Source organism: Podarcis erhardii (assembly GCF_964252035.2).
Source record: "Podarcis erhardii genome assembly, chromosome: 2".
NCBI classification, from domain to species: Eukaryota; Metazoa; Chordata; class Lepidosauria; order Squamata; family Lacertidae; genus Podarcis; species Podarcis erhardii.
In genome coordinates, this window is record NC_138498.1 from 7383201 (window position 1) to 7402103 (window position 18903).

General features: G+C 43.4%; 1 protein-coding gene across 1 annotated transcript in view; it reads left to right on the forward strand.

Annotated features, from left to right (window-relative positions):
- Positions 1-3211: 3211 nt before the first annotated feature.
- Positions 3212-18903, forward strand: part of LOC309331770 (uncharacterized protein) — a 54799-nt gene continuing 39107 nt past the window's right edge. Inside the window, exons 1-2 of the mRNA XM_081844285.1 lie at positions 3212-4208; positions 17108-17322. Coding sequence (XP_081700411.1) covers positions 3870-4208; positions 17108-17322 — 554 coding nt within the window. The 5' untranslated portion in view covers positions 3212-3869. The remainder of the gene's footprint in view (positions 4209-17107; positions 17323-18903) is intronic.

Genomic DNA, 18903 nt, shown 5'->3' on the forward strand with positions numbered 1-18903 from the left:
CTGGGCTGGGGTATTTACGGTAGGGTAGCCACGGCAGCCGCGGCGGGTCCGTGTCAGGTGATCTGAGGCGAGTTGCTGCTGGCGCTGCCGCCCAAACGACGCCACTTGCCCGGAGGAGGAGGGCAGAGAGGCGAGGAAAATGCAACATGGTCCAGCAGCTGCAGCAGCAGCGGCAGCGGGGCTGTGAGGAGGGGCTGCCTGGCGCGCCCTCCGTGGCCCTGACGCGCGGGGACCGCGGCGAGCGCTGAGAGCCGCTGCCTGCCAGACGCCTTCAGCCCGGATGCGCGCACAGCTCGTTGGTTCCGCGAGACATGGGGCTCTGCTACAGCCTGCGCCCGAGGCTCTTCGGCGACTCCGGAGGCAACGAGCGTGCCCCCCCAGATGTCAAGTCAAGTTTTATTGCGGCAAAAGCCAGTGACACAGAACACCACAAGATCATACAAAAGGAAATCAACAACAGCATCAAGAGGATTCCAAATAATGTTGAAGGGGTATAAATTTTTATAAAAGCGGCAAAATAAGTTGAGCTCGTTCTTCACTATAGAATACGCAAAATAGAAGGATGTGAGTGACAGATTCTACCTTATTAGACATACAGGGGCAGAGACGCGCATGCATTGGTACCCGCGTAAATTTGCCGTACAGCACTGCTGAGGGCATTGTCTCAAAGCGGGCTCTGGAGAAAGCCCCCCAGATGTTGCGCCCGGTGCTGCCGGCCCCCCCTGCACCCCCCACGCTACGCCACTGGCTTTTTAGTCTTGCAGGAGACCTGCACTCTCTCACACACTCTCTCTATATATCATGGGTAGGCAAACTAAGGCCTGAGGGCCAGATCTGGCCCAATCGCCTTCTAAATCCGGCCCACAGATGGTCTGGGAATCAGCTGGTTTTACATGAGTAGAATGTGTCATTTTATTTCAAATGCATCTCTGGGTTATTTGTGGGGCAAAGGAATTCGTTCTTTTTCTTCTTCTTTTTTCAAAATATAGTCTGGCCCCCACAAGGTCTAAGGGGCAGAGGACCGTCCCCCTGCTGAAAAAGTTTGCTGACCCCTGCTCTATATGTATGGTAACTGAGGATCAAGCTGGATTGTGCCCTTCTGTAGACATCTCTTGATGCTCAAAACAATCAAATACTTATGTGCCTACTTTTTTGTCATTCCCCCCGCCATAACAAAGAAATCAAAGCTCTCTTATTGTCCCCATGATGAAACTCCTTGATCACTGCTTGCAGCAGTATTTTCAGTGATCCTTGGGCTAAAGTGAAAGCAAAAAAGGCAACTTGCTATGGTTGCCCGTGAAAATAAAATGGTGATGAACCAAACTGGGGCACAGGAGGCATGATAGTAAGCCACACTGCCGAGAAGCATCACATAAAGGTAAAGGGACCCCTGACCGTTAGGTCCAGTCGCGGATGACTCTGGGGTTGTGGCACTCATCTCAATTTATTGGCTGAGGGAGCCGGCGTACAGCTTCCGGGTCATGTGGCCAGCATGACTAAGCCGCTTCTGGCGAACCAGAGCAACGCACGGAAACGCTGTTTACCTTCCCGCCGGAGCGGTACCTATTTATCTACTTGCACTTTGACGTGCTTTCGAGCTTCTAGGTTGGCAGGAGCAGGGACCGAGCAACAGGAGCTCACCCCGTCACGGGGATTCGAATCGCCAACCTTACTGATGAGTTTTGCTTTGAACCAGATTTGAAACAGCCAAATTTTGTGACCATACTGGTCATTACTATACTTTCTTCCCACTTTAGGGGAAACTCATGTAATGCTAGGCCTGGGTGGGGGGCACTGGGATATGTTCAATTCCAGCAGGATGTTGTGATGATACACAAAAACAAATGCCTAAAACACTGCAAATATGAAATAAATGGCTGGAATGGCAGTGCCCAGAGGAATAAGCAGTGCAAATAATATTTGTCCTGTGTCATAAGAATTTACCAAACTAATTTGGAACATCCCAAAGTGAGGCCAGTCCAACTGAGGAACCAGTTCACACTCCTCCTCAGCAATACGCCTAATAGTTGTTTTCCTCTTAAATATTTCCTAGCCACTTCATAAGTGTTGGCAGACATTTCCCCTTAAATACCACAGCAGTGAAGTGAATGTAAACAGATAATTACATATACTTCTTATACTACAAAGGGCTAGACGGAACGAGATTAGCTTCTCCAACAAAGTGTAGCTCTGGTTAGGCCTACCCTTCATGTAATTGACTGTCCCCCTTAATAATCTTCAAGCATTTAACAGACCCTCCAAGTGTCTCTATTTTCCAGGGACAATGCTGGATTTACAGAAGCTGTCCTGGTTTCTGTTTTAATCCCAGAATATCCCACTTTCCCCTATTTTCACCTGAGAAAAGTTGGAGGGTATGGAATAGGATTTCCCCAGGGCTTTTTTTTTTTTTTCATCTGGAACTCACAGAAACTCAATTCTGGCCCCTCTCAGGTGGGTGCCATTATAAGAGAACAAGAGTTCTTGGTGAGTTCCAGCACCTCTTTTTCTAGAAAAATAGCACCGGGTGTTCCTACTTTCATTAGTTGGAGGATATGACTTAATTGCTTATGGTCACAAACTCAGTGCAGAGTTAGACCCACTTAAACCGCCTAATTTCAACAGGAAGAGATGTGGGCATAGAGGTGCGCCAGATTGTGGCCGCTGAAATCACATGCATGAGATGGAAATGGCATCTTCATCCAGAAAAATCAGCACCTTCTAATTGTGGCAAGTGCGCCACACAAGCCAAAGAATTACATAGAATATGTACTCTTGGTTTGCCTTTGCATTTTGCTATGTGCATTTTATATCTATATATCTATATCTAATCTATATTTCTCATATTACTATTTTTTAAAATGCCCTTTGACACTGTAATTGAGCCATAAATGCATCACAATATTTGGAAAAGTGCAAAATCTGCACATTAGTCCAAGAGGTGCGACTCAGGCCAGCTTATACTGGCATTTGCAAACACTCCTAGTGTATGTTGGCTTGTGGCTGTGTGCTAGTACTGGTGCTTTTCCCCCCTTAAAAAAATGTTTAGGGGTACTCTCATTTTCCTACTCATAATAAAATACTGCCCCTCAATGAAGAAAACTTAGATTCACAAAATGTTTAGGGGTATGCATAACCCTGCGCCCCCCCCCCCCGGGGGGAAAAAGCACTGGTTAGTACCCATACCCTTGGATGATTCTTTACTTTTCACTTTGCTGCATTTTAAATGAAATCACAACCGCCTTGTTTTACCTACTAGACAAAAGGAGATAGAAGGCCTTGTGATTATCTCTTAGCATTCAAACAGCCTGAAAAGGAATGAACTGGAAATACTAAATCACTCCTTAATCAGTGTATAGTTTTACCACATGTTTCTTTTGATTCACTCGGGATTTGGGTCATAATTGAGAAAACATCCTGGCATGTTCTACTCTCGGCCAGTTGCTCTTGTGTGATCTTTCAGTCAACCTTCCAAAACTCTCTTTTTCCATTTAAGACCGAGGAAGCCTCTCCACCCTCACTGTGTGTGCATCTAGATGGTTGCAAAGTGAGTAATTTTTGCTTTGAGTTTTTTTTTCTTTTCCTTTTTCAACTACAAGTGCCTGTGCATGTGCGCTCACCTCACAAACAAAACTACAAAAGGCAGGCGGGAAGGAGGAAGGGAGGGGGAGAGAGAAAGCCAACAGGTTGATCTGGATTACATCAACAGTCACACCCTCCTTACTTTATGAACATAGCAGAACAGGTGTTTGTAATTCATTAGCTAAACTGAGCTCAGCGCAGACAGGAATTGAAATCTGCTCTGCTCCCTGGTGTGCTTCTTCTCTTTCTCAGTAGTACCTACTGCTTCATCCGGCCTCCTTGTAGCCGCAATGACTAGCCACTCGAGGGACTTCCGGAGCCGTAGCAACAGCAGCTCTTTCGCTTCGCCAGGAGGCTCTTTTAGCATGCGGAGAGAGCGTTCTTGCTCCCCTTCTTCAAGGTATGGGGCCTGCAGCAGCCCCACCATGGGGGTGAGCACCAGCAGGAACAACTTCAGCTCTTCGAGCCTCACCGGACACAGCCGCTGCTCTTACCCAAAGGTTTCGGTCAACAAACGGCTTCTGACACCGCTACACCTGGATATAGATCCCTCCTTGCAGGAGATAAAGACCAAGGAGAAAGATGAGATCAGGACACTCAATAACCAATTCGCCGCCTTAATTGGAAAGGTAAGATTGTATACTATTATTTGAATGGGAAGGTAAGATGACGCCTCTCTTTGTATTGACCAGTGTGCAAGACAGTGTGAGAGAGCTGCTTTAGGTGGCTGCTTCATGTGGCAGCTTTAGGGTACCATTGTAAGGTGGCAAGTTATCACCTGTGTATGTTGCTGTCAATTGCTGTAATTTCAGTCCTCTGCTTCAGGTACCAGGACAGCTCTCTGGCACAGTCCAAAGACTATCAGTATCTAATGCCACACAATATAACTTCCAAGATTTTATTTCTAGTCTTACTAGTCCAAAGCCAACAGCAGTTGTCAGTCCTAAGGTGTCACAGGTGGGGATAGCCTTGGTCTGTGTGTTTATGGGGGGTGGATGGTTGCCGTTTACAGGTTTTTTAATAAATAAAATAAGAACAAATAGGTTCTCTAGCTTAGGAGACTAAAAGCGTATATCTTCAAAGGAATATAATTAGGTTTGCGATAATGGCCAGGCATCAACAAGAGCCCTGCTGGTCCAGGCTGATGGTTCATTTAGTCTAGCATCTGTTCTCACATTAGCCAATCAGAGGCCTGTGGGAGACCCATAAGCAGAACATGAGTGCAACAGTACCCTGCCTGCTTGTGATCCCTGGCAACTGGTATTCAGTTGAGGTAGAACATAGCCAACATAAGTAGCCACTGATAGCCTTTTTCTCCATGCCTTTGATTTCCTTGTATTCCTCTTCCGAAGCTGTCAAAGCTGGTAGCCTTTGACACATCATGTAGCAGTGGATTCCATTGTTTAACGATAAACTCTGTGCAAAAGTATTTCCTTTTGCCTGTGCTCCCACCATTGACCTTCACCAGATCCCGTGCTTCTAATGTTATGAGAGAGGGGTGATAGACTTCTCTCTATCCACTTCCTTCATAGCATCCGTAATTTTTATGATAATGTGCCCCTTTACTTGCCTTTTCCCTGCCCTGCCTCCCAGAACTAAGGAAGGCCCAGTCATCATAACCTTTCCTCATAGGGGGGTTGCTCCAGTCCCTCCATAGCCTTAAAAGTGGCCCACAATTTTTTAAAGAGCTACATAAACACACCCACAGTGGGATGGTACAGAAGAGGAAGCATGGGGTGGGAGGGAATATTTGCAAACAGAACAAAAGGTCACAAACCTTCAGACACATGGGGAGAGTGGCTATGTCACTCACTATTCACAAGTAACGTTGCAGGCATTATGTAATACGTGACCAGAATCACATGCACATTTAAAGCACATTTATACCATGGCTTCCTTCAAAGAATCCTGAGAGCTGTGTTTTCCCCTTTAAATATATGTTTTGGATATGATTCATGTTGCATGGAGTAAAATTTCAGTCAGAGCGGAGATGAAATGTGATGCAACCACCATTTTCCTTAAAAGGAGATGACTGGGTGTTATGTGATGAATGATAACAACTGTCTATTAGTGCATTCAAAATAGTCGCATGAAAGGCCCCTAGGGTGACAAAAATGCACTTCTGGGGATCTCTGTTGAGCAGCTTCCCAGGGAATTATGGGAATTGTAGTTTCAGGAGAATTCTGTTAAAGATCCTAACCATCCCATTCACAGAGCTGCAGCAACTACATACCCTCCAACATGCAGCTATGCAACTATGGGTTCTTGGGGAAGGTAATGTCCATTAAACAAGTTTTCAGTCAGCAGGATAGATTCAGCTTCATAGTTTGTACCTTGTCAGCTGCTCCATTAGCATCTGAACAATTTGAAGAGAAGAGCAAAGAGGACTCAAAAGTTGCCATTCAGTCATCCTTTCCTACTCTCTAACTAGCCCTTCATCCCTCACTGTTGCCACTGGAAATAAAAGAGGCATGAAGATATAAGATAACAGAATTCTAGACTGCACCACTTCAGAATGTGGTGGGGTGCCATGTTCTCAAATGCATTCCAAAGTTAAAAGTTCCAAACATGTAATAAACTAACAAATCCTAGAGAATATTCATAATGTCCTAGTTTACTTCATGGAGGGAGCTATTTATTTGTGTTGGTGGGAGGAGCATTCAAAAACATGTCCCCTACATACCACCCTACTGTCTGAAGTGGATTTAAGAAAAGGTTTCATTCATTCATTCATTCATTCACCATGCTTTTCTGCAGACTGTTCTAGGCACCTAAGAAAATCTTCAGGACTATAATACAGTCAAACCTCGGGTTAAAGACGTTTCAGGTTAAATCTTTTCAGGTTGCGTCCCGTGGCGACCCGGAAGTACTGGAAAGGGTTACTTCTGGGTTTCACTGCTCGCGCATGCGCAGACACTCAAAATGACATCATGCGCATGTGCAGAAGTGGTGAATCGCAACCTGCGCAGACGCGGGTTGCGTTCTGCTCATGTTGCGAACGGGGCTCCAGAATGGATCCCATTCGCAACCAGAGGTACCACTGTAATTATAATACTACAAACATGATACAAACAGCAGAAGCAGCAAATTAATAAAGTCCATGCACTAATAATGCAAAAAAACCAAAGGCAGTGGGTGAATGAAACCCATGAGCTCCCAAAAAACCATTCAATCAAAATGCTTAATATTTATTTATTGCATGTATATTCCATTTTTCCTCCAAGAAGCCCAAGGGTGGCATACATAGGTCCCTCCCCCCTCACAGCAGCCCTGTGAGATAGGTTAGTCGAACAGCTGATAGCTGGCCCAAGGTCACCTTAGAACCTTCATGGCTGAACGTAGAATCTGGTTTCCCAGGTTCTAGTACTTGAGAGTATGGAACAGCCATTATCTGATGCCAAAATATAGTAAGTACCTAGGAAAGGAGTTCCACAATATTGGTGCTATCACCCAGAAGGCACCTTCTCTCTCTGTTAGCCATGATTTGCCTAATGTCAGAGGGCAACAGCATCTGGAACAGAAGGGCCTGTGACAATCCTTGTTGAGGGGCAGCTTCATGGAGGTGAAGATGGTATTTCAGATACTCAAACCTATGCCGTTTCAGGCTTTAAAGGCCCAAACCAGGACCTTAACTGGGGATGGAAATGAACTGGCAAGCGCAGAAGGTCTTTTGATGCAAACACCTCTATCTTCCAGCACATTCTGCTCAAGGTGTACAATAGGTATAAGGCCATATAGCCTTATGAAGTTAGGAAAACACCAAGTGATCTTCCTTGGTACTTTCAGCAGGGAAAAGCACATGGGTACTTTTCATAGATCACAGGAGAGGTCCTTTAGATTTGACCAGAATGAAAGCCTTTAGAAGTCTGAAGAAGAAATGTTACTGCAGCAACATACAATTATCTCCCCACCACCTCTCTCCTGTGGTATACTAAGACCTCATAGAGAAGGCAGAAGGTTGTTTTCAAAGTGAAACAGTTGAACTACCCAAGGCAGGTTCCTGCAAAGCCCTCATGTTCCGTAAACAGATGGTAATCTCCTCAAGGATTGCTTCACTGAAGTGTCTAATGTAGGCAGCAAGTGCCAATCTTAAAACCAAAAAAATCACACACACACACACACACACACACTGGCACCACTGTGATTTCATTTTAAGAGACACTGTTTATTCCTCAGTTATGAATACTACACCCAGTGTTTATGACATGCAAATGGATAAATGTGCGGGCATGTTCTCTGTTGTGTGAGTTACTGGAGACAAATGCAACTGAACTTTGATCTGGCTTTTTGACCATATATGGATTTTTATACTCATTCCTGAAGAAACAGGAGGCACACTGGGAGCCAAAGTGATCATCCTCAATGGTGTCAAATTGTGTTGGTCTTTGGTTCCATGGAGATGTATCTGGGATTACTCCATGAAAAAAGAACAATGGTTGACAGCTGTCCTTGAAAGGCAGCTTGCCCACAACCGCAGATCTTTCCCTGGAATATAAATCTACAAGGGAGGGTGCTGGAAATGTTTTAGGGTACAATCACAGCTCATCAGGGCAGGTCTGGACACCAGCCTGCATGTACAACCCTCACCAGAATCCTCTGCAACACACATTGTTTTTGTGGGTCTGGAAGTCAAAGTACATGTTAATAAGGACTGAAAGGCAGCTGCCAATCAAAGTCTTTCCTCCCATGCCTCTCTACTACAACTTTTGTTAACCTGGTGCCCTCCAGGTGTTTGGGGCTAAGGCTGATGGGAGTTGTAACCCAAAATTTCTGGAGGAAACCATGTTGGAAAAGGGTGATTGGCTGTAATCTTTAGAAAATGTATAACACAATAGATGATGCTCAGAGATTCCATGCAACAGCATCCCTTCATCAGCTGCTGCCTTTTTTGCAGGGGGGTGGATAGGAAAACTGAGCATGACGCCATCGAGTCAGGCATCTTCTTTAAATGTTACGAGCAGTATAAGAGGAAAGAGATGTGTAGCTGTAGCTCTCACTGGAAGAAGATGCACATTCTGTCTAACATGTAGTTTGGGGTCCTTAAATTCAGATTGTAGCAGCTCTTTCCCTGGAGACCACTTCCTGTAATCATTTCTTGCACACAAGTGCTCACATGGAGAACAGAAACAAATCAGCAGAACCAGCCAATCACTGATTTAGTGGACAGCTATTTCCATGATTGGAGAAGTCACCCTGCCCACTTTCCACCTCTTGTGATCAAGATTTGTGTGCTATATCTGAGATCAGCCAGTCCATACGTCTTTATGCAAAAGTGCCTGGCTGGAATTCTTTAAGTTTCGGGAAGTGGGAGGGATGAGCCCTGGGTTATTTTGGCAAGCCAGTCTTTCTCAATCTCTGTTCGCCATGTATAAAATGAGTATGCCCGCCACCAGGAGTTGTTGTAGGAGATAAAAGAGTTGTAACTCATTTTGGACATTTAAATTACCATAGAAACTATTCAGTCTAATACTGCTCCCCCCCTCACCAAATGGGCATGATACAAATGACTTTGTAATCCAATGCTCAGCACTGCTGCACCAGCAAAACTGTACATGATGCCCTTCAGCTACATTGCAGTATCACACTGCTAGGCAGAATCGCTTTGGGGTTGGCACTTAAGCCCAGTCTCAGCATGTCAGTGTTGAAAAAATTCTCCTGTCTCCAGTGTGGCATCAAGCAACTTCACTTCTGCAGTCGTAATAGGGCTGGGCACTAGCTATGCTATGAGATAGTCCAGCTTCATAGGAAAAAAATGGTTGGTGAAATTCTGCCAGCCTCATGTAACAGTAGCAGGGTTATAAGTATAGCAAATTTTCAAATAATTACTTACATTTCAGAGAAAGTAAGCCAATTGTGTTGTTGTTTAGTCATTTAGTCATGTCCCACTCTTCGTGACCCCATGGACCAGAGCACACCAGGCACTTCTGTCTTCCACTGCCTCCCACAGTTTGGTCAAACTCATGCTGGTAGCTTCGGGAACACTGTCCAACCATCTCATCCTCTGTCGTCCCCTTCTCCTTGTGCCCTCCATCTTTCCCAACATCAGGGTCTTTTCCAGGGAGTCTTCTCTTCTCATGAGGTGGCCAAAGTATTGGAGTCTCAGCTTCACGATCTGTCCTTCCAGTGAGCACTCAGGGCTGATTTCCTTAGGAATGGATAGGTTTGATCTTCTTGCAGTCCATGGGACTCTCAAGCGTCTCCTCCAGCACCAGAATTCAAAAGCATCCATTCTTTGGCGATCAGCCTTCTTTATGGTCCAGCTCTCACTTCCATACATCACTACTGGGAAAACCATAGCTTTAACTATACGGACATTTGTTGGCAAGGTGATGTCTCTGCTTTTTAAGATGCTGTCTAGGTTTGTCATTGCTTTTCTCCCAAGAAGCAGGTGTCTTTTAATTTCGTGGCTGCTGTTACCATCTGCAGTGATCATGGAACCCAAGAAAGTAAAATCTCTCACTGCCTCTATTTCTTCCCATTCTATTTGCCAGGAGGTGATGGGCCCAGTGGCCATGATCTTCATTTTTTTGATGTTGAGCTTCAAACCATATTTTGCACTCTCCTCTTTCACCCTCATTAAAAGGTTCTTTAATTCCTCCTCACTTTCTGCCATCAATGTTGTGTCATCTGCATATCTGAGGTTGTTGATATTTCTTCAGGCAATGTTAATTCCGGCTGGGGATTCATCCAGCCCAGCCTTTCGCATGATGAATTCTGCATTTAAGTTAAATAAGTAGGGAGACAATATACAGCCTTGCTGTACTCCTTTCCCAACTTTGAACCAAATCAGTTGTTCCATATATAGTTCTAACTGTAGCTTTTTGTCCCACATAGAGATTTCTCATGAGACAGATGAGGTGAACAGACACTCCCATTTCTTTAAGAACTTGCCATAGTTTGCTGTGGTCGACACAGTCAAAGTCTTTTGCATAGTCAATGAAGCAGAAGTAGATTTCTTTCTGGAACTCTCTAGCTTTCTCCATAATCCAGCCATGTTTGCAATTTGGTCTCTGGTTCCTCTGCCTCTTCTAAATTCAGCTTGCACTTCTGGGAGTTTTCATTCCACATACTGCTTGAGCCTTCCCTGTAGAATTTTAAGCATAACCTTGCTAGCATGTGAAATGAGTGCAATTGTGAGGTAGTTGGAGCATTCCAGCTAAATCTCCCCAAATAAATTCTCCCGTTAATTTCCTTTTCCAGATTACCCAAATCTCTTTTAATTAATTAAAATCCCAGTTAGTTCCCCACCCTGCTCCAAAATCACTTTCCCTTTTACTTTGTACCCCTATTCATTGTCAGTTATCTCACTGTTATCCCTTCTGCTGCTTTAAAAATTGAATGAAGAAGAAATAGGTTGCATGATTCCTTTCAGGTGGAGGGAGGAATCATACTATGAGACATATTGGCTGGTGGGTGTCTGTCTATCTTTTTAAACTTAATTGAGCAAAAGGAAAGTCTTCAGCCAGGGACCAGCCTACCATTAGACAGAGTGAGGGAGCTGCCTCAGGTAGCAGGTGCTGGAGAACAGGGAGCACCAGGGAGCTGCTGTAGACCAGAGACATGTAGGTCAAGTAGTCTGTAAGATAAGCTGCTGATCTCAGGAACAGACTGCCCTGCCCTTTTGCCAGTATTGAAATGGGATTCAGGTGGTAGCCCTATTGGGTTTTGTATGTGGAGCAGAGAGTGGGGGGGGGCTTCTTGTTCTTTGCCAAGAGCATCAAAATGCATTGGGGCAGCATTGTCACTGTCTTTTTTTAAAAAATAATATTTATTCAAATTTTTTGAAGATTACAAAGAAAACATGGGGGGGACAAATAATACACAATACAACACAAAAAGCAGGAAAGAAAAATAAAAAAGAAAGAAAAAAAACACAAAAATACAAAGAAAAAATGCAGTCATTAAAAAAAAACACAACAATTTAAATCCTTTGCATAACAACTTCCCTTTACTTATTTTCTTGACCTCCCCACACCTCCCATTTCTGTATTCAAGTTCAAATTTTTATTTCAGCAAGTCCTTTCAACCTTATTTTTTAACTTAATAATTTATTTTAATATGTTATTATTTTACTTTCTCTCTTTCGTCCATTTCCTCAGTTCATTTTTGCTTAATCTTCTATATCTAATCATTTTTCCTATATATCCTTCCAACCTTATTTTCATTTAATTTAGTTCATTTTAAAAAACACTTTTACTTTATCCAATCTTAACTCTCGTCCAAACTTATACATCAATACTTATTCTTAAGACATTTCTCTAAGGTCGACCAAAATTCCCTTCCACGAATTTCCCAATTTTCATACTGATAACAAGACAAAAAGCAAAAGCAAATTATAATTATGTACCCTTTGAGTTTCCAATTTCTATTCCACCCATACTCCCTTCCCAGTTTCAGTCCCCAACATATGTCCATCAATCTCAATATACAATCAGCCTGGAGATCTTACATCCGAGGCTCTTAATTCTCTCTCACTTCCTCTCTGCCGGTCTTTTTGATAGTCCTTAATATTGAAAACAAAATCTTGGGGAAGCCAGCATTGCCACTGTCAGCTTGCCACCGCACTGTGTGAATTGTCATAGAATTCTAGAGTTGGAAGAAGACCCTGGGAGTTAGCTAGTCCAACCCCCTGAAATGCAGGATTCTCAACTAAAGCATCCATGACAGATGGCCACCCAACCTCTGCCTAACAACCTCCAATGAAAGAGACCCCAGCACCTTCTGAGGCAGTCCCTTCCACTGTCTAGCAGCTCTTACTAACAGAAAATTCTTCCTTTCCGATTGTAACCTCAAAGGTGGAATCTCCTCTCTGACTGAAACCTCAAACACTCCCAAGAAACAATGCTGCTTCCTTTTCTGTCCCTTGACCCTGGAAATGCAACTGAAATGGGGTTGTTTCCCACCCAGGGCACTTTGAGGATTCATTTGTGGCTTGCCTTTAAATTAAGGTGACCACTTATCTTCTCACCTTTTCTCATCCTGTTTTTCCAGTATTGGCCACATGGAAAGAGGGCATCTCCCTGGGCACCCCTCGAAATACAGGGCTGTTTGGTATGAAAAGAGACTGCTCGGCCATACTGGGTGGCAACACTCAAAGCATCCTTCTCTGAAGCGCTGGAGAGCCTTGTAGATCGACTACCAGCAGGCTAGACAGGCCAGCAGCCTGAGTCATACAAGGCAGCTATGTGTATTCAGAGAAGCATTTGGGGAGAGTTTTTTGTGCCATAATCAGGCCATATATTAAGGCTGTTAAACCCAAAGCATAACAGATCAGTGATGCATCAAGTTTGGGCAAGGGTTAGAATGTCACACTGCCTAAGTAAGGGCATGTCACTGCTCAGTCATCACAGAATGCACTACTCTTTGGCTCGAAACTCAGAAAATCTGAATTTTATCTTCTATAAATCAGCTAGCTGTATGATAATGATCATAGACTGGATTCACAAAGCAGAGATTAATTAACTCTGGAATTGGAGGTGTCTCCTTTTTCTTTCTCCTGGTCTCTATACGTACTCCATTTCCTTCCAAGTTTGTGTCTCTCTTTAACTGGAGCTGTTTTTGAACTTGTGCTCCTTTTATGCCTGTACGAGAGATTGCTCAATAGGACAATCATCTCCTTTGGAGCCTCTAGGTGCTGTATAATAATGCTATCAGACATCTCTCCTTGGTTGTTCATTGGCAGTTCCAAACAAACATTGGAAGTAGGAACCAATGGTGGTAATTAAGTAAGGAAGAGGTTGCCAAAAGAGGGGGTGAATTCTCTATCATGTGCAATCTTTGGATAAAGAGAAGCAGATGCTCTTTAGAAAGATAATACTCTCTAAACACAGGTTGACAGGCTTGTTAGCACAGCAGCTTGAGCCAAAGCCAATAATCAAGAAATGTGGACATGTTTTGATGAAAAGCTTGCACTGAAGTTTATAGGGACTGCCATTTTCCTTCTTGACTCATTGTAAACTTGTTCAAATCTTCATCTGTTGAACTCAATGCAAGAACTGTCAGTGGGTTGTTATTTATAGAGGCTCGTTTAATACATTTTTATTGTTTGCTGTGTAGCAGTATGTTCACAAACTAGGTTCTTCGTTTTCTCCCTGGAGAAGAAAGGGGAAAACTAGAAGGAGGATGTTTGATGGAGCAGAACTGCAGCTCCTTTGAGGAGGCCCAGTGAATGGATTTTGATTTAGCTATGCACAGTCATGGATACCTAAGCCCATGTCACCTCTGCCAGTGTGGTGTAGTGGTTAAGAGCAGTAGTCTTGTAATCTGGTGAACCGGGTTCGCTTCCCCGCTCCTCCACATGCAGCTGCTGGGTGACCTTGGGCTAGTCACACTTCTCTGAAGTCTCTCAGCCCCACTCACCTCACAGAGTGTTTGTTGTGGGGGAGGAAGGGAAAGGAGAATGTTAGCTGCTTTGAGACTCCTGAAGGGGAGTGAAAGGCGGGATATCCAATCCAAACTCCTCCTCTTCTTCTTCTTCTCTGCTGATTTCCTTTCACTTCAGTTTGTGGAGAGGAGTCACTGATACAGATGGAGAAAAAATAGTTTGAGTTTGCATGTTAGTCCACCTAACTGAAACTACCTGAAGGGAAATAAAACAATCCTTCGAATTCTCACTTTTCTGAATTTTACGACTTAGTTCTCCAACTGAGAACTGTATACATTTTTTCTGGTTCAGGTGAAAAGGTGTCTATAGAAATGCATTATATTGGGGGAAATTGCATGCAAAAATGTGTATATTAGAAGAAGAGTACTCTAAAACGCTGGTGAATTTTCATGATGATCTTTCATTTTAAAAACTTTCAAACTGATATGGAAATGTGGGGAACTGAACTGAAGACTGGATACATGAGAAACCGAGATAAACCAACATTGACAGATCTACCCACTGCTAGTCCCTGATCTGTGCTGAAATCAGCCTGGATTTTGCTTATCTAAGGCTACCCGTGAACCCCATTTAGGTTGTTTTGCAGTGGTAGGTTTCAAAATCTGAACCTAGACTGAAACACCTGTAAGACGTTGGCATGGGATTACTGAAAACCGCAGTTGTGTGGCAGTGGTAAGAAAACTTGCACAGCTGGAATGAAATTGTGTCCCCACCCCTAAGCACAGTGAATCTGGAAGAGAGGCGTCTTATTAGCATAAGATAAGATGCAGAAAGTGACACTACTGCTGTACCTTATCTGATACACGCAAGAGATAAACATCCTTACCTCTCCACCAAGCCCTTTGCTCAGAGGTTTGGGGAAGGAAGAAACAGCAAGTGTTCCTCAGCTTCATGCCAATTCCTTATCTCATCCAAACTTGGATGTAAGACTCTTCTTCCTGCTCAAGCTTTGAGCAAGTACAGTGGGAAGGCGAAGTTGCCCTTCCCTTACAATGCAATTGGGAGAAAGGAAGAAACATTAAGACAAACACCTGTATCGTTTTCTTCCCTTCAACGAACAGTCTTTGGGTAGCTGCTGGGTATTGTTCCTCCTCACCAGAGACCAAGGGGCACTCGCCTCTGGTACTCTGGCCAGTGAAATTGTGGGTGCCTGTCCATAACTTCTTATTTGACATGCACAAATGGATATTGGTTCATGGCTTTTATATTCTCTAGCCCAACCAACAATTATGGGTTGCATCCAACTGTAATTCTATAAATACAGGAGCACAGGAAGCTGGTCCATCAAACTCAGTATTGTCTACACTGACTGGCAGTGCCTCTCCAGGATTTCAGACTGGGTTCTCTCCCAGCATTGGATACAATCTTATGTAATTTGCATTGGAGGGCCAATTGTGTTAACCCTATGGATCACTAGGAAGCATGGATCAAATGTTTGTATTTACCCCCTCACTTTGCACTCTTGAAAAGTTGAGTTTCAAATGAGGTTCAAAGGATGAGAAGGTGTGTTGTTTTTTCCTGTCCATTATTTTGTATTTCAGGATTCATATTATTATTGTGCACTTTGGAAGGGCTTAGGACACCTATTTGTGGTGTGGCAGTCATGTAAAAGCTCATTGTAGGTTGTCTACAGTCACCTATAATACCCTGTTGTACAGTGAGGCATGCTTTACTATACCATCAAGGTTACCACACATTTCAGCTTGGTTGCAAGGTACAGTAAAGTTCAGGTGGCTGTGTGGCCAGAGGCCAGAAGTGACCGGCTCTCTCACACAAATTATCAGCTGGATTGATCTCTGGTCTCTCCTCCTTTCTGGTTCCTTTCCATTCTGTACAGTTCTAGAATGAAATGAGTTTTTTTTTTAAAAAAAAAAAAAAAAAGACACGAGAGAAAGGGCTTTTGCTCTTGGCATAGTTCTCACACCTGTGGAGGAAAGTGTGCCTACACCTTCAAAAGATATCGATCCAGAAACTTGCCCAGAGGCTTCTGGTACTACCCTTTTGGGAAAGATGCTCGCCACATCTTTTGAAACGAAACTCAGTGATGGAGGCTTTGGCAGTTCTCAGCTGCAGGATTTGTGTGGAGAGAGCTGTACTACGGAAGGAGCAGCTGTTAATTAGTGCTTTTGAAAAAATCTAAAAAATGCTTTAAAGTTTCTTGGAAGTGCTTCATGAAACACGAAGTGAAGCTACCTTTATCTTTCCTTTAAAGAGTATTTGATGCAGATATTGCAGAAACTTTTGAGGCAAGTTACACTGTACTGAAACAGACAAATGGTCCTGGAAATATTCGCAGTGTGGCGTGCTAGGCAGAGATCTAAGTAAATACACAAATGTTAATCAGTCTAAGTGTTCCTTGTCTTGAATATTGTCAGGTTGCTGTCTGCATTTCTCCTCATCTCTGCACCCCCAAGAGGGTTTCAAACAGATGGCTTTGTATTCAAGGGCAACTACAGCAAGTACGAAGGCAACAGTGGCAGCACATATAGCTCTATTTGTAGGTTAGGGTCGTGCCTCCATTTTGTGTGATGGGTGAGCCATACCAAGATTGGGGCAAATAAAACAAAAAAATGAAAATATTATTCCATTCTATAATGGACATACATTATGTGTACGGAGTAGGGGGTTTTCTAGAATAATAGGTGCCACACTTTTTAACAACAACAACAACAACAACAACAACCCCCAAAAGTGCCAGTACTGTGTAACCTTGAGTACCCCCTGAAAAGAAAAGGAAAAAACACTGCCTGTACAGTACAATGCAATATACTTAAATGAAATAGCTATGTTACAGTTAGGAGACTATTTGGTCCTGGATGGGATCCAAAAGTTCACACATAAACAAACCCACACAATAAAAGGGTGTTAATTTCAGATGTCTTTATATGTTCGTTATTGATATAATTTGGACTATCGGTCGAATAAAGGAAATTGATTGATTGATAATTTGGGGTAATGGTTTTGCACTGTGCAACAAAACTTAGGTGAAATGTGGGTTGGTGGGGTTGCTGTTGCTGCTTTATCAAAAGGCTGGATAAGAATTTTGAGGACTTATTTTGGATATAGTAACTCCTGTATTAGTGATGAAAGGTAGACAAGAGGATCACCGTAGTCTAATCTTTCCGTTTCTTGACAACCTCACAGGTCCAGAGCCTAGAACAGCACAACCAAGTCCTTCTCACAAGATGGAACTTTTTGAAAGAACAAGACAACTCTCTTTCTGAGTTGGATATCAAACTCCTCTACGACCAGTACATGAACAGGCTGAACCTAGAGATTCGATCAATTGATGCAGAAAAAGAACAGCTGGATTCAGAACTTGATGAAGTGTTGGATGCCATGGACGCCTTCCGTAACAAGTAAGTCTTCTCTTCTTTCTCTGGTATTGGGAACTTGTGGCCCTCCAGATATTGCTGGACTACAACTCCCATCATGCCTGTCCATGGGCCATGATCAGGTTCCCCACTCCTGTTCTAGGTCTTTCACGTGTTTGGTGGACATATTTATAAAGCATCTCTTTCCTCCTTGTCTCTTAATTCATATCTTTCTGCATATTCTGTGCACCCCTCAAAGATTACAACTTCATACTTCACATCTGTATCCACTACAGATAGTCCTGTATTGAGATGAGATGTCATAACAGAGAGCAAGAGAGTTTCTAGAGGGCTTGTAAAATGAAAGATAACCATTCTGTCCTGTGCTCGAGAGGCAAGAATTCTCCAACAGACCTTTGGTTGACGTACGGAAGACTGCTTCCACCACTGCCCCTAATACTTATTTTTATTCTCTAAAGTAAAAACCATGCACTTGCATGGTTGCACAACATAGGAGTTGAGGAGAAAATGTGGTGAGAGTTCAGCAGTGCCAGCGTTGTTGAAGCACTGCAGAAGACTTCTTCTTCTTCTTCTTCTTCTTCTTCTTCTTCTTCTTCTTCTCCAATCATTTCGCCTTGACAGTGAGTCTGTAAGTGACTGTGGAGGCCAATTCTGGATCCACACATCCTTCCACAGTGGGGACATAGGTTTCCAGACTGGTGTTCATCATGGTGAGGGTTTGCCAAATGTGCCTTCCTCTTAGCACATTTCTCCCTTTCCTCCTGAGTTTGAGCATCTTCAAAGTCCATGACACCTTTGGTATAGGCTGTTCTACAATTGGAGCACTCGGAGGCCAGTGTTTTCCAATTGTTGGTGTTTATACTATATTTTTTAAGATTTGGCTTAAACCTCTTTTGTTGACCACCAGCATTACGCTTTCCATTTTTAAGTTCAGAATAGAGTAGTTGCTTTGGAAGACAATAATCAGGCATCCAAACAACGTGACCAGTCCAACACAGTTGTTGTTGAAGAATCATTGCTTTGACACTGGCGATCTTTGCTTCTTCCACTACACTGGCATAGTTTGCTTGCCTTCCCAAGTGATATGTAAACAATTCTGGAGACGCCATTGATGCAATCTTTTGAGGAGTTGGAGATGGTGTTTATAAGTGGTCCATGTTTCACAAGCATACAGTAAGGTTGGTAGTACAATAGCTTTGTAAATAAGGCATAGTAGGGTCGTAGCACAACAGCAATGGCCACAAGCTCATTGCGCCAGCATTGAGCCTCCTCTTTTGTTGAGATCTGCTCAGCTGGGCACCGAATATCAGATTGCCAATGCATGAAGAGATTTGTTCTCTTGTGAGAAACAAATAATACCCCTAATTTTAGACTTGGTTTTGTGAACCGTATTTTAATGTCCTGTTCCAATTGTTGGCTTGATTGCTAGATAATGCATGTTGGCTGAATGTGCAAAGTTCAGCCAAATGGAAAGGAAACGTGAGAAGCAAAGGGAGCTTAATGTGTAACTAATTATGTGTAAATGTAGTCTACTTACCCTTCAGTCTCACTCCTCCTACAACATTCAGCTATTCTTTATCTCTGTTCCTTCCTGGAGTCTGCACT